Raw genomic sequence first — 23,569 nt, forward strand, 5'->3', positions numbered from 1 at the left:
AATTAAAAATAATCAGTTTGTACACAAACAAAAAAAACGTGCAAATTTCTATCAGCAATAATGATGCTACAATGTTTTGGATTGCAAACAGTTTGATATCTTTCCAAGATTTCACAAATTAAGAAATCGTTGTCTGTTCTCGCGGAGCTTTCAAGTTCTTTGCCCTGGCGCCAAACACACACACACGCATATACTCACGCATAAATAAACAAGTATTATTTTACATCATGAGTGATGAACATTTATTATGTGTAATTACGAATTAGCATTAACTCTGTGTATTTGTTATTATTTCTGTATAGTAATTTTGGTGAAAAATACATTGTATATATATATAGATATAGATGAAAATCAGAACAATTTCGCTTAGATAATGACAAACAACATGCCCATTTAATCTTCAATGTATTCAAATGGCTCTGGTGGCTCGGGTTCCTTCTCATCATCATTCATGGGTCCAAAAGCAGCTACCGGTTCAACGAGTTCCTGTTCCTCAGCTTTGCCGTTGTGCTGGAACACGATGATGCCACCGATTGTCACATCCTTCATTGGCTCATAAGACTGTCCATCAATGACACTGAGCACCTTTAATTGCTGGCGAAGCACACGTGCTGGATTTTGTAGGATTTCAAAATTGGGCTCAGGCTCCTTTTTATCCTTCTTTTCCTTTTCTTTATCCGCACTTGCGCTGGTGCTGCTGCCGGCTTCTTTATCCTTTTCATCATCCTTCTTCTTGTCCTTTTCCTTTTCCTTATCATCCTTCTTCTTCGGCTTGGACTCATCCACTGGCTTTTCTTCTGGCTTGGCAGCTGTTTCGGATTTCTCATCGTCCTTTTTGCTGCCGGCAGCAGTTCCTTCTTTGCTGTCCTCATCGACATCCATCTTTTCATCTTCCTTCTTGCTGTCGGCATTCTCGCGTCTCTTTTGTCGAGCTGCAATCGATAAAACGGCCGTGGCCACTTTCTCGCGCTCCTCGCTCTTCTTCTCCTCCAGCGGTGCTGGATAAGCGTACAGAGATGGCTTCCCCGCAGATCTGTACTCCATCTTGGGCATCTTCAGATCTGAATTCAGACCAATTACACAAGTGGGCGTAAATGCCAGTGAAAGGGTGTGGGCAAGTGGGAACCAGTACCAGTACTGGGTGAAGGCCAGCATGCCGACCACAGCTTGCAGATTGGTGTGTCCAGTGCGCGATTGCAAGGAGAGCGTAGCATTGCGACCACCAGCATCAATGATACCTGCAAGACAAGGAATACTTTAGGAAATGCACCTTCTCTAATTTACAGCGATAAGAACCGACCTTGAGCCAAGATGGCACCATATTTGGCCATAACATCCTCGTGCTTGTTGCTAATGACCTCGGCGTATAGCTGGCGGAAGAAAGTGCTCTTGGGGCAGCTCTGATCTGTGTGCTGTATGAGGATCATCGCAGATGCGATAAGTGCACCCTGACGCACAAAATTCACAGGATCAAATTTGACCATTGGCTCCAGCAGAGCAATAGCCTCACGCAGTCCAGTCCCGGCACAAGCAATGCCCAATGCCATGGCGGCACCATAGCGTACATGCGGATTATAGGACTCGGCCAGCAGACTAACCACGGATGGACACTGCTCCGGAGTGCGGAACAGAATGAAACCAATGGCCGTTACGGCAGCGCGACGCACATCGTCATTCACATCAGAGACGGCAACGTGCAGCAGCTTCCGTATAGCCTTGTTGCTGCCAGAGCCGTTGTATGCCATGGCCAAGGTGTACATGCCCGAACGACGCAGGACGGGATCCTTGTCGGTAGACAGACTGGTGACAAGCGGATCCGCCTCTTCCAGGCGCGAGAACATGGTCAGTGATATGCCCACAGCCAGACCACGTAGAATCTTTTCATGCTGCGTTTCCTGCGCATACGAAACCATATCCTCGATGGCCTGGGCATTCTTGGAGCCCAGCATAACCATACCCATGGCAATGCCCGCCGCCTCGCCGGTAACAGCATCGTCCTGGTACAAATTGAACTTCAGCTGCTCGTACAAATCCTGACGATGAGTGCCCATGCCAGCCAAGCCTAAGCCCAGACATCCGCCATGACGAACATTCTCATTCTGGGCATCCTTCAGCTGTTGCAACAAATAGTCAATGATATTGGCGCCATGGTTGGCATGGATCAGACCCAAGGCGTACAGAGCACCGCCTTCAGAATACCCGGAGCTGGGACCAGCTTCCTTGGGCAAATAGCTTTGCATTAGCGCCAGCGAGTCCTTCTCGTGACCGCGATGTATGACGCCCAAGGAGGCGGTGGCCGTTAACTTGGCCCAATTCGTTGCCCTGGCCAGCCAATCGAGATTGTCGCGCAGGAACTGATCGGAGGTGGTACCGCTGTGCATGAAGGCATTCGCAATGACGGTCGCTGTGTGGCAGATGGACACACGCACTGCCTCCTTGGTGCCACGCAGAATCTGCAAGTCAGCGTGGTTGCTGCGTATGAGGAACTGCAGCTGCAGATCTATGGATACCTCGCCGGAGAGAATCGAAATAAGCTTTTCAATGTTCTTCTGATGCAGCTTTTCCATATCATTCAATGAGTCGATGGTGCGTTCGATCTTGGCATCGCCTATAAGTAAACAATATATAATTCAGCAATGGCAACAAAAAACTAATCCTTTTAAAACCAGGATAAAATTAACCAGGGTCTCAAACCGAAAAGAAATTCGGTTACTTCGGATTTCAGTTACGGCTACAAATTTCAATCGGTTAATATCGGTTAAAGGTTACGACTCCGATTACCGTTTAAATCCCAGCATGTAATGTATTCAGAAGCTATTGAAATAGTATATGATTATATTACCTTCTTTATCCTCGATGCTGCTCTCATCGCCAAGTAACTTGGTCTTCTCATCATCGGATTTGGTTGCTGGATCGCTGCCTCCGGCTGCTGTGGTGCCCTGAGGCTTGAAGGTGCTGGGCAGTGCTGTTGGGATGGGTGCTGTATCCTTGAGAGCCTGCAGCACATTGCCAAGGAACTCTTGCGTGGCTGACTCATACAAATCAAATGCAATTTGGTAGGCCATCAAATTATTGGCTTCAACCGAGGAGCGAGTGAGTTTGTCCAGCATTTCGGCAACTGCCAGAGGATCCTCCAGGAAGATCAAGCACTGGCACATATTAACGTAGTCGGGCACGCCCAGATCACGATAGAGTCCCACCAGGCAACGTAGCACTTGGTTGCGGAATCCACGATTTTGTAGGAGTGACATGGTCACATTGTAGGCATAGGCGAGCATGCCACGCACATCATCGGACTTCATGATGGACACCTCGAAAATGTCCATGCGACGTGTCTCCAGGGCAATGCCAAGTGCCTGACGAAACTGATTGTCGTCCAGGCAACGCTGAATCATGCGATTCACAATTCCCTCCAGACGTTCGTCAACTGGTTTCGCCTCCTTGGGATTCTCAATGAACTCAACGCGCTGCGCAATATAGAAATCAATGCACTTGGCAATGATTGTCTCTGTGTACTCATTGCGAGCATTCACATCGAACAGATCGCCCGCTCCCAATGCATATGTGAGAGCATCCTCAAAGGAGCCGAGATGATAGAAAACCTTGGATGCAACCATACCAGCTAGTTTGTTCTCGGGAAATGCTCGGTCCTCATGCAGCATTTCAATCTTCTCAATGGACTCGGATATCTCTGGCCAGAACTCATCCACAATATTGTCCAGCTTCTTCAAGGCAAACACCTTGAGATCTGGCATCGGCTCATCGAGTAGGGATATTATCCCTGCAGCGGACGTGAGACTCATTTTTCTACCTTGATTTTTCCGATAATGAATACGTTCTACAAATGCGTACGAAACATATAAATAATTTGAACATCAAAACTGTCTGAATGTAATATATACAAGCTATATTTTATAGTACTAACCAAAAAATACACCTTTCAATAGTTCACAGATTTTCTTTTATGCCGAAAAAACGCTAAATCACCAATTGTTGTAGTGCTGCACAACGCAGTCTGTGTATCTGCCAGTGTTGCAAACAGTTGGTGTAATAGTGCTCTGAAACGAACAATCTTCAAGATGTGGCAGCACTTAAAAATATAAATACTCGATAAATCAAATGAACGAGAAGCAGGTTCGCACATATTGTTTAATCGATAAGTCGATTACTCCGAGCAGTTCGATAAAATACTACATAGCATCGCAGCAACAAAAACGCGCGAATAAAAATATTACAAGCGATCACAACACGCAAAATAATTCGCTTGATTGTGCTTAGTCAATTGCTGTAGCTTAAAGAAAAATTCAAATAATAAAAGAACAACATGATGTGTGAAGAACAAGTCATGTCAATGGATATTTCAACACCGCACAAAGGTTGCATCAGTCTCAATTCCTCGGGATCCTCAATTTCAATGGATGCCAAACCAAAGAACAGTTGGGCCCAGGAGGTTCGTGCTGAATCGGGTCAAAGTGACGAGGTAATAATTGTGGAGTTAAACCAATGGTCGAAGCAAACTAACACGATTATATATCTCTTGATTCCAGGCCTCGTCGTCATTTAATAGCAGTGCCGGGAGCTCTGCTGTCCAAATCAAGCGAGAAATTGCATTTGAATTCCTCGATGGCAGCAACGAGGAGAAGTTTGAGCGTCTGGTCAAGGAGGAGAAACTGAAGACGCCTTTCAAGCGGCGACACTCGCAAACTCCGTCCACGCAGAGCAATGAGAACAGTCGCTCCAACAGTCCGAACAGCAGCGAATCCTCATCCAACGGAGATGGTAATAATGTAAATGCGCGGCCAAAGTATTCGCATCGTGGCCACAAGGAGGAGAAGCGTGTGCGCCACAACAGCTACACCTCGTCCACATCATCCTCTTCCTCATACACTGAAGCAGATCCAGCAATTCTATCGCGCCGCCAAAAGCAAATCGACTACGGCAAGAACACAGCTGCTTACGAAAGATACACGGAAATGGTGCCAATGACGGATCGCACACGTGAGCATCCGCGCACACCCAACAAATTTGGCAAGTACAGCCGTCGAGCCTTTGACGGTCTGGTCAAAATCTGGCGTAAGCAGCTGCATTTTTATGATCCTCCATCTGCGGCAGCATCGAAAGCATGTGAAGATGATTCGGACTCGGATTAAAGTGTTATACTTTGGGCATGGGACATTTTTGTGGGGGCCTAAATTGAAATATGGTACAAAGACGGGCAATTAATTTTCTATTATATTACATTACTAGTTAAAACTTATCACTGCTCGCAGCCAAGTTATGTTTGTTATATTAACATAATATCTATTACATATGTAATGCTCAATAAAATGGCGTCGTTTTTATTTTGGGAATTTTTACCTGGAAATTCCACGCAAACTGATATACAAATGTTGCCAACTTGTTTATCATGTCACAAAAAAAAAAAAAAAAACGGACTGGCAGGCTTGGTTTGTGGATTTAATCCCTGTTTTAATAAATTTCCGAAAATATCAAATTATGCAACATGCAATTATACCCGTTACTTAAAAATAAGTAAATTGGTACATTGTGTTCGTTGAAAGGTGTCATTTTTGACCCTACAATTTTGTGGTAATTAACGATATCTTAACTATAGCCTTTTATAAGCTAGAATTTTGAAAATGTTTGTTCGAATTTTCGAATTAATTAAATAAATTAACTTTTTCCCCTTTTTCACAACAAACTCCCAACATTTATAAAAAAAGCATCTTTATTTTATCCAATTTCTAATCAAAATGTTCATTCAATTGTTTTTACTTTGTCTATTTATTGCTAAAAACTAAAACAATTTAAATTGCGCGCCCATTGCTCATTTGTGTTTGACTTAATTGGCTAGCGGGCTCAAACGTGAAACAGCTGTGCTGTCATCGTCCAGCGGCGTGTGTCTATTGTGAACCAGTGTTTGCTTTTATTTATTTGGATTTAGCTAAATTTGCAAACGCGCTCATGTTTTTGAAAGCCTACAGACTTAAGAGCAGTGCAGCGCTCAAGGGATCGGAAGCTAAGAAGCTGCGAGCGAGATTAGAGCTGGCATTCCCCCACATTTCGGTGGAAAATCTGGTGCCGGCAAAGTCAAATGTAACGCAGCTGAAAATTCTGACACATGGCGGCGTTCCAAGCATTGTTTACTGTGTGGACAAACAGCCGAAGTTCTTCGAATTGGATGGTGGTCAACTGGTGCCCACACTATACACATTGTGGTCAACGCCCGAGATAGTGCCATATTTCACCACTCATGAAGGTGTGCTGCCCAAGCTCACGAATGGCGCCGATCTCATGTTGCCGGGTGTGGTGCCTCTGGGAGTGGGTTTGAGCATGTACGGGCATTTCAAGAAGGGTCAGCTGGGTAAGCAAGCAGTGTGTAATCAGTTGCCTATAGGTACTTACTCCACTCTTAATCTGTCGCTCCTCCAGTTGGCATCAACTTGACCAACAACAGCTCAGCGGTTGCTGTTGGCCAACTTGCCCGCTCCAGCGATGAGCTGTACATGTGTGGAGGTCATGGTGTCGCTGTCAAGATTCTCCATTTGTTTGGTGATAAGCTGTGGGCACATGAGCCCAGTCTGCTGCAGCAGATACCAATGGTCAAAACGAAACCTTTGACGACTGATGATTTTCCGGCATTGGGCGCATCAGATCATCAGCGAAAGACGCCCAAAGCAGAGCAGTCTCAGCAAACAGATGTGCCGCATCCTGTCACGGAAGATGTAGACACAAACGGAGTGGAATCTAGCACAGCTGCACTGTCACTGGAAGAGGAAGAGGACACTGAGGTGGAGGCAAGTGGTACAACGGACGAATCCACACAGGAGACACTGCTCAAGAATGCATTTCTGGCCGCGCTCAAGAACAACGGCAAGAAGCTGCAACTGCCGCTCCTCACCAGCAACTTTTACCGGCTCTATGTGGTGACTGAAGCTGCGGAGCAGATCGATTTGAAGAAGACCCGCTACAAGAAGCTATCCAACTTTCTGGCCGAGATGGTGGATCAGGGCTTCCTGGTGGTGCGTGAGGAGACCAAGGGTGTGGATAAGATCATCTCGGTCGATCTCGAACATCCCGAACTCGTCAATTTCATCACGGACGTTAAGAAATCCGACGGCAGCGGCGCAGCTGCAGAGACGCCACTGTTCCACTCGGAGCTGAAGGAGATGTACATCGTGTCCGATGTGACAGCTGCCTTCTTTACGAAGCTGAACTACAAGCGGGGCGAGGGGATTCCCGTTGGACAGGTCAAGAAGATTGTGCGCGAGTATGTGAGCAAACATGGACTCGTTAATCCGCAGACGAAGCTGGTGCGACCGGATGATGTCCTGTTGGAGCTGTTCGGCAATAGGGAGTGTTCGCTAAGCGAACTCACCTCGATGATAACCAGTAAAATGCAGCACTCCTACCAGATGTGCAGTGGCAAGGACACCAGCGGCAAGCCGCAGATCCAGATGTCCCTGGCCACGCGATCGGGCAACAAGAAGGTGACACTGGTCAGCAACATCGAGGCCTACGGCATCATTATGGCCGAGCTGATCAAGCTGTGCAAACAAGGAGCGGCAGCCAGCACCACAATCGTCAAGTTGCCGCATCAGAAGCACGAGCAGCTCCAGGTGCAGGGTAACCAGATCCGATTCATATACACACTGCTCACCGAGACCTACAAGGTGCCACCCAAGTGTATATTGGGTCTCGAGCTGGCCAAGGATGGCAAGAAGAAGAAGAAGTGAAGCATTTAGTTTAGATATAATCAGGGACCGTAACAGCTATAATTTTTAAAATAAAAATTATGAAATAACAATTATTTGCTGATTTTTTATAAAAAAGTTGGAAAATAACTATTAATTTCAATATTTATTTATTTTAAAAATTCAAAATAATTATTAATTTCAATTTGTATTATAAAAATCAAAAATAAAAATTGAATAAATATTGAATGTAAATATCCTTTGAACCAAGTGGCGTATTTCCAAAATCTAAAAATATATATGTGTGATTCAATACTTTTCATATGATACATTACACGACCTTTAAGGACGTATATTAAGGATATTTAAGGTATTGATATTTACACTGGGTTTTTGTTCTTCAATTTTTATAATAGAAATTGACAAATAATTTGTAATTTTGATTTTATAATAAAAATTGAAATTAATAATTATTTTTAGTTTTTATAAAAAAATTTGAAAATAATTATCTTTAATATTTTATAATAAAAAATTTTAAGTTGTCAGTTTTTTTTTTATTATTTGCAGTCCCTGGCAATAAAATAAAAGTGTCGCCTGCTATCTGTGTGTAATATAATAAATTATTTATTAACTGTACGGGTGATGAACCAATTAATGCTAAGAGAACCACAACAATGAACGGGTTAAGGAAACTAACAACGCTGCGATTCTGCCTTTACTTTGTGCCTGTCTAGAAATTGTTGCCTTCTTTACTTGGCCTTGCCCTGGGCAGCAACAGCTTCGATGGCCTTCTTGACAGTCTCCTCGTCGCCGAGGAACTGCATCGACACCACTGGCTTGAAGTTCTCGTCCAGCTCGTAGACGAATGGGATGCCAGTGGGCAAGTTCAGGGCCATGATGGCATCCTCAGAGAGATCTACATGGAAAACATTTCAAATTTAGTAACAATTAATTAATTAACTAACTTGGACCTACTATCTAAATGCTTGACAATGCCACGCAGACTGTTGCCATGGGCGGCAATCAGGATGCGTTTGCCCGCCTTCATCTGTGGAATGATGACATCGTTCCAGTATGGCAGTGTGCGTGCAATGGTCAGCTTCAGAGACTCAAACTGCGGGAACTCCTCGGGCTTGGGTCCATTGGCGTAGCGGGGATCCTTGACAATGATGTCATAGTAGGGATGTCCCGGCTCCATTGGTGGCGGTGGTGTATCGAAGCTGCGACGCCAGATTTGCACCTGAGCTTCGCCGTATTTGGCCGCTGTCTCCGCCTTATTCAGGCCGGTCAGTCCGCCGTAGTGACGCTCATTGAGACGCCAGGTCTTCTCGATGGGAATCTCCTTGTGGCCACTGGCCTGCAGAATGCTTGCCAGGGTCACCTGAGCGCGAGTGAGCACCGAGGTGTGCGCCACATCGAATTCCAGGCCAGCATCCTTAACGGCTTTTCCAGCTGCTACAGCTTCCGCTTTGCCTGATTAAGATTATTGATTAATTTGGTGATATGATTATGTGACTTTTGATTTATGTATGTGTATTTACCCTGTTCACTCAGATTGGCGTCGAACCAGCCGCAGAATTGGTTTTTCTGATTCCACTCGGACTCGCCATGACGTACCATAACAATCTTGTATTTGCCACCCATTTTGGATAGTTGAATTAATTTGCGGAAAATTGTGTTATACTCTCTGCGATGGCGCTGCTAGCACTGTCGCTTTCCTTTGCATTTACTTCAATATGACCTACAAGGGGGCCAATCAAGGTCGTACTTGTCAAGCGGGAATAATATGCAATAGTGCCCAAACCTTGCCACCTGGCCCAAACGATGCCACCCTGTTAGTTTTCCGATCTGGCATATTTACAATTTTGGGTCAAAGGTCAAAATTGGTAACTTTAAAATTTTCCACCTTCTTCTTGACAACTTCTTAAATTTGAAAGTTAAAATTTTTTAAATTTTTGCAGAAATTTTGTTGGAATTTTCTGCAATTCTTAATATTTTTTTCAGAATTCTATTTGTAACTTCTTTGATTTGGAAGGCTGCCACCCGGTCAAACTTGTACCAATTTAATAAAATTGCAAATATGGTGGTAGCACCCAAGAAAATTCAGCTATTTCTTAATTTTTTATTAGTATTGATTCTAGAGTTTTATTAATCTTTGAAGAATTTTTGTTAGAATTTTGTCAATTTATTTCATATTTTTTTTTCAAATTAAATTTGTAACTTCTTTGCCCTTGGGGTGACTAACTTTAAACCTTCATAGAAACGTTTTCCTTAATTTGATCTAATTTCGAATTTTTAATTTTCATCATATTATTAATTTATTGCAATGCAATAGCATTTTTAAATTTGCACAAACCAAAATTTAAATTTTATCTATGCGCGATTTTGATACTGTTAAGTGAGGAGCGAATTGTTAGTAATTGGAACATAGTCGCGATAAGACACAAGATGGCGCTGCATAGCAGCTGACAAATCTGTAACATAAGTCTGCTACGGTGCGTGCTTTTATGTTACTTTTATGTTACGTTAAATGCACTTAATGCAACTCTGTTTCAGCTCTGCTAACGCAACAGATGGTCGGTGTCGACTGCTGGTTCTGGAAGAAGAAGAGAATAAACAAAAAATTACGCTAAAAGTTGTTAGTTGCGCACATTAGCGTGGTTTAGTTAGCAATATTTTGTATATTATGACTGAAAAAGTAATAACGCGATGTTCTTGGACTCAAACGGCTGGAAACGAGCTGTCCGAATTGGTACAGACACGCCTCTCTGAGGATGATGTCTTTGTGAAGTAAGACAAAGGATTGCATCTTGCAATTGCATACACACCCAAACTGGTTAACACACATGCATACATATATAAATATAGACTAATTGCATTTATATTGGTAACAGGCCCGACTTGGACGATGCTATCAAAGAGGAACGCGCTGTGCTCTTTTCGGACATTGACTCGCCTGGCATTCCGTGTGAGCTGCAATTTAAAATCTCTCCTCGTTTCAAAATTGCTGCTTTAACAATCGTGTGTAGCGCTCCCAAACTGGAGCTGTTTCTGGGTCCCGCACAGGAGTACTTTGAGACCATTTATGGGATATTAATTGATGAGGACGGTGGCGATGTGCTAATACAACCTTATCGTTACGATGTAGAAATCGATCGTTCTGGAATAGCCGACATCGATCTAAAGCTGCTTACATCTGCCAAAGAAGTTTTTATTTATGGCGCGATGTTGCACATAGCGCCAAATCCAAATGGCATCACTACACAGCTGCAGAAGCCATTCGATTTGGTTAAAATCCAAGAGCTTCTTCAAAGAGGAGGCAGCAGTGGCAGTCAAAGCAAAACCGAGGACAATGAGGAGAAAATTCAAAAGTTTATGTCTATAATGAAGGGAATTACTAGCCACTCACAGTCTCAAGAGCCAGCCCCTGATGCTGATACTAATCTTGTTGGCCTTTATCAGCATATTGACTCCAAGCTCGAACAGTTAGAGCTAAATATTTCCAAAAGACTGGATGAATTCGAAGCCCAACAAACCGAAAAGTTGGATAAAATTATTGCAATACTCGAAAACAAAAACTAAATGGTCAAATCGTATATTATAATCAATTGTTTTAAATGTATTTTTTAAATGTTATTTATACATGTCTATTTGCAATCGTCAGCATTTATAAACAACTATATGTGATAATAGTTTGAAAATAGTTTTTTCTGAATGAGTTCCTTATTTCTTAAGAATCATTTGATAGCTTGCTATTATACATATTAAACTTTATAAGCAACTTTGGAGTTTTTTGTTAAACTTGGCTTCATATTTGGCACAAAAGACTGTATCAAAGTTATCGGAGGTGTTATCCTGTTCATCCTCGTCATAAACCTATAGGAACACGCAATTTATTCGATTACCTCTAAAAATTAAGCACATGTTATGCTTACATTATCAAAAGTTATAGCTGGCACTCCCTTATATGTCACTTTGTCGGACGCCTCAGCATATTTCTCCAATATATCATCCAAGCTGCGCGACATTTTGCAGTCCTTTACGGCGGTCACATCGATGCTGTAACGGTTGGCGCAGATGTCAAGCCTTATCTTGTGACCGCGCATCATGCAGGCGATTAGCTTCAGTGACTCCGAGATGTTATGGTGCTCCAGGATGCAGGCATGCCAGGCATTTAATTCACACTCGTTTACGCCATGTTGACATGTTACATTGCCTGCGCTGTTTTTCTAAAGCAGGACATGGAAGTGTTCAACCTCTTTTCGTATATACCATAAAAATTATATACCTTGGCATTGCCATAGGGAACCAGAGTCAGCTCGGTATAGGGAAGACGATCTTGGTGTACCATCGACGGACTTAACTGCTCTGTGACAAAGGCCATACAATATGGACAAAGTGACTCATAGTACAGTGTAACAGGCAGCTTATCGTTTTCTGAACCATGATGACGCTGTAAAAAAAATATTGAATGCAATGCTCAACTGAATCCAACATTACTTGCTCTGGCAGTGCACTCCAGGATGCCGAAAATAAGCGCGAACCAATATACAAAGGTCTTCATTGTGAAGGAACTGAAACCAAGAGATGCAGTCCCGACAGACGAATCAAGACTGAATAAACTGCAGTCGAAATTCGTAATCACACTCTGCGTCGTTAATTGTAGTTCCAGACGTAAACAGAGATGTGCATGTTCTCCCAAGAAAGTGGGTTTTTCCACTATCGAGAGGGCAAAAATTAGTTTATATTAGAATAATTGTTGTTTTTTAGAAATCACCAGTAGCCGCAGCCTACGACTCTGATTGCTCTTAATCAACCAGCATTTCCTGATATCATGAAAAGTGTTTGTGCTAATCAGCAAATGTTTTTAGAAGGCGTCTCGCATCTCGTCTATTTATAATATACCCTTTCTTTTAATTCTGATAAAAGCATGATAAGTTGATTTTGCTTATTTATATTGTGTAATTATAAATATGTTAGTAAAATAAAAGGATACTCGATAAAGGAGATGAATAGTAATTTCTTAAAATATATAAGACTCAAATAAAAAAAAACCAAAAATTGTGTTACTAAAATCTTATATTTGGATATTCCCACATCATGTATTATTAATTGTATATAGAACTATGAAGTACATATATATTGAATAGGAATAAGTTAAGGTCATTAATCTTTTTACATTACCTTTACTCTCATAAATATATGTACATGTAATACATTTACGTGTTTGGAATTACAGCTGCTGATAATCGCTGTCGCATTTTTTCATCTGTAAATTAGATTAATATATGCATGTATACTTACGTGTATATAGTAATTCATTTGCCTATCAGTAAATTTATATATATATATATTTTTTTTGATTAAAATACTTGAAAATCGGCTTTAATTATCAGCAATCGACTGCCAAGTAAGTTAAAGAAGACTGGGATTTAATTATGTATGAAAACTAAAATATAAAATAGATAAATTTTGTTTATAAACAAGAGTGCTTAGAGATTTTTAAGAAGCAAAGCAACAGGAACGACTCAGGTAACAGGTGAACAATATGAGCACTGAAAATGTATGTTTGTAACACCTAATTAAACATATGTACAATTAAAATAAATATTTTTAGTGATTCCATGAACCAGCGCATAAAAAATACGAGTTTTGATACAATTGTATCATAAGTATCATATCATATTAAAATATAATACGTAATTAGATTGGAATTCTCAATTTAAAACTGCTAAGAATTATGGTTTATTTTTTTTTTCATAATATGTCATGTTTTATTACTTATCATTAACACTATTACTTTATCACAAATATTTTAAGCATTTTTACATAGATAGTTACAATCGTCGTGCTTATATATGTATGTATATATGTACAATCTTTACCCTCGTTGAGGCCCATTAGATACATTTTAGCATATGCCATGATAATATATTGAACTACATGATTTCGGTTTCAAAATTTCAACTACTTTCGTACTCGTATTGAATATCTACAGCAGGGGACATTAGCTTATACACCTTGAGGAAGTTTATGATTTTCTGACAGTTTATTGAAAGTAGTATTCAATACAACGTTTGACTTTTTGTTCATTCATTTTACATCTTAATATAATTATATTCACACTTTTTATGCTAATGAATTTATGTATATGTACGATTCCACTATATTTAAGTACTTCAATAATATTGTTTTGTGACTTTCGATAGATATGCAAAATGTAGATCCTAACAATAGAACTTAAACAATAGAGCCCAAATAAACAGTTGAAAACATTTGAACACTTATTCATTTTAGACCTTGCTTAATAGTTTATTAATTGTCTGAGTATATGCATTTCTGATATGCAAAGATGCCTTGATAACAATTGCCATATCTTATCAAAAGATGTACTAATTCATTAAATTGTTTAATGTAATTGAAAATATTTGCTATTAAATATGCAGTCACTAGCAACTATTTGAGCTTTCTGTCCAAATTCAATCAACTGATATGCCAAAATTCTGCCAAAATCAAGGTCATTTAATTGTTGCCTATTTATTTCGTTGTTTTCTCAGGTCTGACTTGTAAGTTGCGTTAAACAATCAGTTCAAGTGTAAATTAGCCAAGAAATTGTTTAATTAAATTTATGTTTATTAAATTGTCATGACCAGTTGCTAAATCAACAATCGAACTGGCCTCTTTTGTTAATAAACCTGCTGAGTGCGGCAATTTTGGCTGTATGTTTGCTACATAAATCATTTTATTGGCTTATTAAAAACTTTTCCATTTATTGTCATCATTTTGCGCTATCGTGCGCACAAATCCGTGCCCAGTTTCCCCAGTTTTAGCAGCTTCCCCGTCACCCCAGCACAGTTTTTATTGTGTTTTATACCCATTCAATCGTTCGTGAGCTTATTATGGGGTCCACGGGGTGGTTATCGCATATTTTTCTAAACTTTTCTTTATTGCTCACTTGTTGGGTGGCATTGCTGCTAATAGCAACGACGACTGGCTGCTCACATCCCGGTCATGTTCATGTTCCTAGCCAGCGCCATGCCCATTAAATTCAAATCTGCTCTTACTGCTCTCACTGCTCCCACTGCTCTCTCTGCTCTGCCTGGTGCGTGTTTAAAAGTTAAATAATGGCCAGAGCTGGGCAGGCAATGGCGCAAGACGTGTCCAATATAACTTTATCCCTGTGGGAGTGAGAGTCCTGTCCCAGTGCTAGACGAGTGTGTGTTTGCTTATGGCTTTGATCTTGGGCAGCAGTTCAAATAGTTGCGGTTGAATTTCGGTATAGGCTCGGTTAGAGGGCAAAGGATATGTTTTGGGATATGTTTTCTTTTTTTTTTTGTTTTTTACCGGCAGTAGAAAAAACTGATTTAACAACACTTTTGCTTACGCTTGGAAGTACACAGCAATTTAACAAGACGGTTATTTAGTTAAGCCTTTGTTTCAGCATCAAATCTGGAGATTTGTCATACATAACTCTTCAATTTATACGAATGTGTGAAAGTTGCACCATCTCCAAAATAAATTTTGCTTACTCGATGCTCCATTTAAGGCTAATCACGTTACAACTAGAAGTACATACAATTACACTAACATATACAAACAAACAAACAAACAAACAAACAGACAAACAGACACACATGCATACGGATACATACAATACATTGACTAGATTAGATCTACATTTAAGTCTAACAATAAGAATTTAATGATTAGAGACACCGTCGTATAACTTTGCTAGTTACGATTAGTTAGTTCTGATACGATTAACTATGCTATCATTTTCTTTCTCTTTCTGTTTCTCTTTCTCATTATCTTTATGCTTCTGTTTCTGTTTCTACTTTTGCTTTGAATTGTTCTTCTACTGCATTTGTTGCTCTTTCTGTTGTGCGACAGTCTTTTGTTTGATGCCAGGAATTCGGGTGCTAAGTAGTCCAGACCCAAGTTTAGACGCAGCTCTCGGGTCCGGGCAGCGTGTCGGTGATAATATGATTACGTCCCGCATTCGATTTCTGTGTAATGGTGGTGAGCTGCGAGGGCGACAGGCTGGTGCTGGGCATGATCCCGCCACCGTGACCGTGACCGTGACCGTGACCCATGCCCTTGGGCAGTGTCATGTGCGTGGGCAGCGGGGCAGCTGTGGCAGCCGCCTTGCTCAGATTATAGTCAATCAGGCTGCTGGTGGTCAAGTAATCGGCCAGCGTTAGCGGATCACGGCCACGTGGCAAGCTGCCCGAGGGCTGTGCCACGCCCACGCCCATTCCGAGTGGCAGCGTATGATGCAAGTGCTGGACATAATGACTGCCAGCGCTATTGCTGTGCGCATTGCTCGTGGAGTTGGCAACACTGCCCGCGGAGCTAAGTGTGCTATTGCTGCCTCCACCTCCGCCTCCACCTCCGCCGGAATAACTGCCCATGTTCAAACCCAGCGGTTCGTAGCGACTGAGCGTGGGCATTGCATCATAGAGTAGCGGAGCAGCTGCAGCAGGCGGCTGATAACTTTTGGCGGCACTGTCACTCTCCAGCTTGAGTGTGCTCGACTGCGAGGGCGGACTATTCAGGTGCGGCGCATTGACATCCTGCAATATTGCAAATGACAAAGACTGTTTGCAAACGCCTCCCACATGTATGTGGTATGTGTGTGTGTGTGCGTGTGTACATACACTGATCAAAAAATTGTTTTAAAATCAAGTTTTTGGTCTCAAAACTAAGAATTTTGGTCTAAAAAATGCATTGAGAACCAAGACTTCTTAAATTAAGAAAACACATCTTGTATTTAAGAACATTTCAAATAAGACTAAGTTATTATTTTTAAAGTCAAAAAATAAAAATTATTTTTTAAATTTATATATATTTTTTTTTTGATTTATACATTTTATTCTGTATATATATATATTATATTTGTAAATTGTAACTTTTTTCTTAAATTGTGACTTTTATTTTTTTGTTATGTATTGGTAATTTTAAAAATGTTATTTTAATTTGTTACGAGTGGGATTCGAACCCGCGCCTTCTTCTTTTATTAACTGAAGCGGTTTCTCTAACCAGAGCGCCACGGGTCCACTGTTTGTTTCATATGAAATAGTACATAATTATACTTTCCTTTACTTTACTTTACTTTAAGATTTTTATTCTTGTAATTAGAACTTTGATTTTTTTGTTTAATATTCTTAGTATAAGTATTATGGTCTTAAAATGTTTTTATTTTAAGAACAAAATATTTAAGATGTATGCTCTTGATTTTAGAAGTTGGTCTTTTTTTTCAGTGTATGTGGTATGTGGTATGTGCATTCAATTCAGACTTACATAATCCACAGTTTTATGATTCGCAGCACTGCTGGGCGCGGCTGTAGTAGTGCTGCCCATAAATAAACCACTCTGTCGATTTCCCAGAGGTGACGATGTGTCACTGCCAGTTGCGCTTTTTTGTGCGCTCAGTATGTCAGGTTGCTTTTAATGCCCGTCTTTTGCTGTATAATATCCAATTCAATTGAGGAGGAGGATCCACTATATTATTCTGATTAGCACTTCAACTCACCCAAATGCTTGTCCTTATCATCACACAAATTGCGTGCTCCCTGACAGCGACGACGACGCACGGCAATCACGACCACAAATAGCACGGCGATGCCCACGGTAAAGAGAGTCCCGGTGAGTAGAGCGGCTATCGGCAATATGGAGAGACCCATGCGACCATCTGCAAGTAGAATAACAGAATAGATTACAATTAAATGAGCCAAATGTCCTGTAAACCGTAAACATTTTTATTTAAGCCTCTAAGACTAACTTCTAATATAATGAATAAAAATAAGTCAAATCATTTTTGCTAAGATGAATTTGGGCCTCTAAATTCATAAATAGGCTCAGAAAATGTGTAAAAGGTTTCGTTTACCTGTAAGGTGACAATAAGTAAAAAAAACTTCAACAAGTTTTTTAGTGCTAAAATGTTCAGTATCAATATTTTCAGAAATATGATATTTAATTTAATTAGTAATTCAACGTAACTTTCACGAAAAAAAATAAGTTAAATTAATCGGTTATTTTTCAAGCTGTGTTAATTTAATAAAACATCACATTTTAAAATATTGAATTTAACGCTGAAAAAGTAAAAAAAAGTACAGTTACAAAAAAAAAGGAAAAAAGAAAAGAAAATAAAGAATAAGTTAAATTGATCGGTTGTTTTTCAAGTTGTATGCATTTAATAAAAAATCACAATTTAAAATATGGAATTTAACGCTCAAAAAAGTAAAAAAAAGTACCGTTAAAAGCTTCTGAGTTATTTTAAGCATTTGCAATTGATTAGCTGTATTTATAAACAACAGTCTACAAATTTGTTGTTATTAAAAATTGAATTACTTTTTGAGTTATTGTAATAAGTCTCTTGAGACACACTTACGTGTAAGAGAGTTAAGCTTAATTCAATTTAATACAAATAAAAATTGTATCTATTATTAATTTTCAATTTTTCTTGATTTAAGCTGTAAGTTTTTTGATTTTTGATATAATATAATAATATTGTTAGTTAGGATATTCATATTCATACCAAATTTGGAATAAAATTTCAGAGATCTACGCAAACTATAAATGTTTACTATTCTATAATACTTTGTTTTTTAAATTTCTAAAACTTCTTTTTATCTTTCCGAATTAATAGTCATTCAATTCTAAAACAGATTTAATGCAGTTTTAGCCATGTTTTTTCCATTGAAAACACTGCTTAATTGAAACCCATTTGATTGTTGAATTTTTGATTTGTTCGTTGGCGTTGTTGTAATTGAATATACATTACAAGGCCATAAGTATTTCGTTTATTTCGTATTTCGCATTTCGCATTTCGTCGTAAAGTCAAAATGTGTTTAACATTCAACAAATCATGCGCGCCTGCGGATATGCAACACAGAATTTCAATAAGCAAACACGACAAAATGGCAAAGCCAGAACCAAAACGAAAACCGGAGGCAGAGCCAGAGTGAAAACCAAAGCCAAATGCGTTTAGCTGGCAACTGGCAACTGGTAACTGGCAACTGGGTTGGGTTGTCGCAGACTGTTGCTAATTTATAAACCTGTGCCTGTCAGTCAGACGGAGTGCCAAAGTTGCAAATCAATAAATATTTTTTTTTTTTGCAGCTCTACCAAATGTTGACGAAACTGCGCCGCCAGCGAAATTGCTCATTTATGCATGGCTGCGCTTAGAAGCACACCCACACACTCACACACACACACTCACACACACACACACAAACACACACACATTCACATACACAGCCAAACACACACTCTTTCATGTGCATGTCCAAATTGTACATGTGTTGTAATTGTTGGCACATGACTTTTGTAAAAATATATATATAAATTTGTGTATATATGTAATATCGGGGATTTTCTATTCGTACCATGGAAATCTGTTAGCTGATCTGTTTGTAGCTAATGTTTTAATTGAATTTCATAGTGAGCTTACTCAAATTAAGTATACGTATGTACAGTGTACACACTGGTAATTATAAAAGCATAAGAGCTAAAGTAGCTCTCAGCTTATTTGACCCACTACTCTTTGAATCGAAGATATACATCAAAATTAAACGCACATTTGTTAATAAATGTTTATTAATTATATTAAAGCTGAATTAAGCAATAAAAACCAATGCTTTTTAATTATGCAATTTATTAACTTAAGCAGAGTTGACTTAAATTATTATAAAAATGTGAAAAATTTAAATTGAAATAATAAAAAAAGAACAATAAAATATTTAAAGGCATAAAAGTCTGAGAAAATGATTAATTAGTGGGTCAAATAAGCTAAGAGACTTTGTTTGAGTATAAACTAGTACTTTATAGTAGACTGTCAGCGAGAAGAAATTTTCTATAGTAGCCAGGCTCTCAGCACACATAAAGGATATAAGGAAATGCGAATGTAAGCAGTTGCTTGCCAAATAAAATATATTCGACACCGGCAAGGTACTTGAAACTGATGCCAAGTCGCAAACGTGTTGAACTACCAGCCAAAAGAAAGGCATGGAATAAAAAAAAAAAAGTGAAAAAAGTAATTTAAATATAAGCACAGCGGCGTAATGAAATTTTCACACTTGTGCAAATATTTATCAATAAAACAACAACAACAGCAGCAACAAAAGGTAGCAAGGTGCAAGCTCTAGGGAGCGGGAGCGGACGTACCAAGTTAAGCAGATAAGCCAGCCAGCCAGCCAGAGGGCCAGAGACAGGCAAGCAGCACACCGCTTGCCACATGCCACATGCCACTTGCCACTTGCCACACACACACTGCAAACTCCACACTGTGGCAGCCACCACAGGACCACATCACAAACATTACTCGAAGAGCGTCCTGCGTTCCGCTCATAAGCCAATTGTTTGTATGCGTTTCATTTGTTGAGTGCAGGACGAAGCAATTCGTCTGCTTTGTCCTTCCCCTTCCCCTCCCCCTCACCCTCCTCCTCCTTCAGCGTCTTCCTCTGCGTCTGCTTCTTCTTATAAGCTTAATTCGATTTAATGCTCCCGTTTGTGATATAAATGATTCGATGAAACGATGAAAAAGTGGATTGGTTAAAATGTATTGGGATTACGATGCGATGTTGCTCACATGTGAAGTTGAATCTTTCATTGGCTCCGACTACGATTCCGGCTTCGACTTCGACTCCAACAGCGACTTCGGGTCTGGCTTGTCTGAGCGGGAATGCGTTTACGGTTACATTTACGTTTACGTTTACACAAAGTAAGCATAAATAAAATGTTGTGGTCCTGGGCATGCGGGCGTGGATGCCAAGCCAAACAATGTATCTGTATCTGTATCTGTAACGCATACTCGTAATACAACAGCAGTCTGCCTATCGCTTTGGCTCCTTCATTTCATCACCATGCTGGCAGGGATGTAGACGCAAAGTGGAAGGAAAGGGGCAAGGCAGAGGCGGTCACATTTCCTGCCAAATCAACCAACCCACCAGGCAAGCAACCAACCACTTCGATCTACTGTACATATAGGATATATGTATAATATTATTTTACTTTACTTTCAGCGCCGTTGTCTTTTGGGATATTTTATTCAGATAAGACATGTTTAATGTATATTTTTCTTGTCTTACAGTAATCGTTTATATTTTGTGTTGCATGACAGGACGTGGACAGCAAGGGGAGCAGGTGGAGCAAGTGGAGCAAGTGGAGCAAGTGGAAACCAGGCACTGGCAACTCTGGGCTCAGTGTCTGTTTCGTTTCCGTCGCTGTCGTCTGATGTGTTGTTACCTTGATGCCACAGATGCGACTATGGCTAAGTATATGTGTGTATATATATATATATATGTCTGTGTGTGTCTGTACTGGCATGCTTGATGTGGATAATGTAACTCCTGGGGAATCTCTGTGTGTCAGTTTAGCATAACAAGATCTTTCTTTTCTTTCTGCATATATTTTTTTTATCTCCTTCCTTTTTTTATTTTTTTTTTTTTTTGGCCAAGGTAAAACATAAAATTGATTATATTTACATTAATGTGGTGGCGTCAAGCGTTGCCAATGTAAAATGTTGCCGAAATAGCTTGCTCCCAAAACGCTCTGCTGGCATTCACATCTGCCGGTTAAGTGTCAAATGAAATGCTTTCAAATTTGCCAAGGTGCAAATATTGACACCTGACGTATATTGCATTTTTGGATATTATTCTACTAAACACACACACACACACACACACACACACACACAGACTCATATTCCTTGAGGGTATGTGTAACTATTAAATGTATTTGTAACTTTCATCTTGCTTCTACCAATTGCCCAAATGGCCAACTCTGTGCATTGTGTCTCACTCTAATGTGTATTATAGAGATGATTGAGTGGATTTGTTGTTCATGTTGATTGTCTGAATCGTACAAACACTCGTATCTCATTGCCATTGCAGAGATAAACATTATTGACTGTCCAAGTCCGCACAGGATTTCAACCTACTTAATAACGTAATAACGTAATAAATCAATATGCTATGTCTATAGTATGTCTATGTCTGTTCTGTCATAATCCAGGTGTACAGTTGCACAAATGGCTGATTCATTTAAGCGCCTCGCTTTGTTACATTTATTGCATATCATTTGTATTCTATTTGTCTTAATTGAGTCCATATGAGTTGAGCTCTCAGGAAATTATTTTAGTGGAAATTAATTAAAGTGTCGCATTGCAAACCTAATGGATTTCAAATATAAGGTTTAACTTTCTTCGCACAAGGTGTGAAAATACAGCAATTTTTGTACTAGTTACTTAAAAAATAAGTAAAAGGGTATATTGTGTTCGTTGGAATAAAGTATATATATTCATGATCAGCATCAACAGCCGAGTCGATATAGCCATGTCCGTCTGTCCGTTTGTCCGTCCGTGTGAGCGCCTAGATCTCAGAGACTATAAGAGATAGAGATACCAAATTTGGCACACAGATTTCTATAGACCAAACGTAGGTTAAGTTTGTTTTAATTTTTTGACACGCCCCCATCCGCCTCCGTAAATCGCGAAAACCGTCTGTTTGTCTCTATGAACAAAGGGATCTCAGAGACTATAAGAGATAGAGTAACCAAATTTCGCACATAGATTTTTATAGATCCCACGCAGATCAAGTTTGTTTCAAATTTAAGCCACGCCCGTTTTCGCCGCCGTAAATCGCAAAAAACCACCACACCCACAGTGTTTAAGATAATACAGTTTTTACGGTAAATAACGTTATCTATTGGTATTATCTATAATCCTACTTAACCGCAGTAAGATCGGACAAGCAAAACGGGAGTAATAGCTAACCAATGTAATAAATAAAGTTATTATTTCAATATAATCGCCTAAAAGTATGCAATAGTTTTTATTTGGTAGTAATTTCTTTAAAGTACTTTTATAAATATATTGAAATAAGTAACGGGTCTCCTATGGTTGGGATCTCGACTATAGCCTTTGCCACTTTTTTTTTTTTTTAAAACATACTGATTAATGCGACACAAGTGAGTGTAAAACAAGCCTTTCAATGTGTTTTCCCATGCCGATTTACATTTTTTCGCATCGTTTATTGTGAAAGAAAATGGAAAAATGCAACTTTTGCAAGAAAATTAACGTCAAAGTTGAAAAAGAAAGCATGAATAAAAAATCTTAGCACAACTACTGGGCTCCACTTGGGTCAGGGACAGGGAAGTTTGGGGGAAAAGTGTCGCCCCAACGTAAACAAAACTCGTTAAATAAAAGAACAATTGTACTTACAAAAAACTAAAACGGTTAAGCAGACTATGCAAATACTTGAATGACTTTTTAAAGGTGAAATGGTGCTTAAAAAGCAATGAATGCTTTCTACCCACCACACGCCACACTCCTCACTCCCTATTCCCCACTCCGCCGTCAAGTTTCCCTGTCGCTGAGCGGTAACTTTTCACCGTGTTGCATACATTGAGGGACCGCCAACACTTTGCCAACTCAAACACACTCCAGGGACAATGCGAAATGCAAACTTTGTATGTGCAAGTGTATTTTCTTGTATTTTTTGCACAGTTTTTTATTATTAAATAGCTTAAGCACAATTCATAAGCTGGCCTTTACTCACCTGAACGCTTGTCCGCCTCATTGATGGGCACATTCTCCAGCACAATTGGCTCGGAGCGTCCTTTCTGGTTGACACTGTAGACGACCAAGTGCAATGCCGGATGCGCATCTGGATAAAAGTCCATTGGCGTAAGATCTACAGATAGTGCACAGAAAAAGAGATAGAGATAGAGAGAGAGCAATTCCATTAGCTGACCCGATCATTAATTTAAAACTTGCGTTTGCAAACTCCATTAGGTAAACAGGCATTTAATTAACACGTCCTGGCCAGAAACTTGTGCCACGCACATAAAAAGAAAAGTTTCTCTTTTATTTTTTA

The 23,569-nt window shown here is 39.9% G+C and overlaps 7 protein-coding genes across 7 annotated transcripts in view; 3 read left to right on the forward strand and 4 right to left on the reverse strand.

The window, feature by feature from the left end:
• Positions 1–213: 213 nt before the first annotated feature.
• Positions 214–4,053, reverse strand: LOC117789662 (26S proteasome non-ATPase regulatory subunit 1). The gene is made up of 4 exons (XM_034628737.1): positions 3,926–4,053; positions 2,843–3,838; positions 1,301–2,608; positions 214–1,238 (listed from the first exon to the last, which is right to left on the reverse strand). Exons 2-4 carry the CDS (start codon positions 3,801–3,803, stop codon positions 394–396), a joined length of 3,114 nt encoding a protein of 1,037 aa, XP_034484628.1. The 5' UTR covers positions 3,804–3,838; positions 3,926–4,053; the 3' UTR covers positions 214–393.
• Positions 4,054–4,324: 271 nt separating this feature from the next.
• Positions 4,325–5,388, forward strand: LOC117789664 (histone RNA hairpin-binding protein). The gene is made up of 2 exons (XM_034628738.1): positions 4,325–4,480; positions 4,548–5,388. The coding sequence occupies exons 1-2, from the start codon at positions 4,325–4,327 to the stop codon at positions 5,148–5,150; spliced, it is 759 nt and encodes a 252-aa protein (XP_034484629.1). The 3' UTR covers positions 5,151–5,388.
• Positions 5,389–5,857: 469 nt separating this feature from the next.
• On the forward strand, positions 5,858–7,810 carry LOC117792108 (eukaryotic translation initiation factor 2D). Its single transcript, XM_034632094.1, has 2 exons — positions 5,858–6,364; positions 6,433–7,810. The coding sequence occupies exons 1-2, from the start codon at positions 5,965–5,967 to the stop codon at positions 7,734–7,736; spliced, it is 1,704 nt and encodes a 567-aa protein (XP_034487985.1). The 5' UTR covers positions 5,858–5,964; the 3' UTR covers positions 7,737–7,810.
• Positions 7,811–8,294: 484 nt separating this feature from the next.
• On the reverse strand, positions 8,295–9,408 carry LOC117791133 (phosphoglycerate mutase 2). The gene is made up of 3 exons (XM_034630800.1): positions 9,236–9,408; positions 8,670–9,167; positions 8,295–8,610 (listed from the first exon to the last, which is right to left on the reverse strand). The coding sequence occupies exons 1-3, from the start codon at positions 9,336–9,338 to the stop codon at positions 8,444–8,446; spliced, it is 768 nt and encodes a 255-aa protein (XP_034486691.1). The 5' UTR covers positions 9,339–9,408; the 3' UTR covers positions 8,295–8,443.
• Positions 9,409–10,285: 877 nt separating this feature from the next.
• Positions 10,286–11,386, forward strand: LOC117792233. The gene is made up of 2 exons (XM_034632286.1): positions 10,286–10,484; positions 10,589–11,386. Exons 1-2 carry the CDS (start codon positions 10,381–10,383, stop codon positions 11,274–11,276), a joined length of 792 nt encoding a protein of 263 aa, XP_034488177.1. The 5' UTR covers positions 10,286–10,380; the 3' UTR covers positions 11,277–11,386.
• On the reverse strand, positions 11,315–12,302 carry LOC117792234 (GILT-like protein 2). The gene is made up of 4 exons (XM_034632287.1): positions 12,199–12,302; positions 11,983–12,147; positions 11,630–11,923; positions 11,315–11,570 (listed from the first exon to the last, which is right to left on the reverse strand). Exons 1-4 carry the CDS (start codon positions 12,256–12,258, stop codon positions 11,466–11,468), a joined length of 624 nt encoding a protein of 207 aa, XP_034488178.1. The 5' UTR covers positions 12,259–12,302; the 3' UTR covers positions 11,315–11,465.
• Positions 12,303–15,506: 3,204 nt separating this feature from the next.
• The window catches only part of LOC117789500, a 71,611-nt gene continuing 63,548 nt past the window's right edge, over positions 15,507–23,569 (reverse strand). The window contains 4 exon segments of the mRNA XM_034628531.1: positions 15,507–16,267; positions 16,995–17,176; positions 17,179–17,385; positions 23,252–23,386. Coding sequence (XP_034484422.1) covers positions 15,635–16,267; positions 16,995–17,176; positions 17,179–17,385; positions 23,252–23,386 — 1,157 coding nt within the window. The 3' untranslated portion in view covers positions 15,507–15,634.

This window comes from Drosophila innubila, assembly GCF_004354385.1.
Source record: "Drosophila innubila isolate TH190305 chromosome 3R unlocalized genomic scaffold, UK_Dinn_1.0 2_E_3R, whole genome shotgun sequence".
NCBI lineage: Eukaryota > Metazoa > Arthropoda > Insecta > Diptera > Drosophilidae > Drosophila > Drosophila innubila.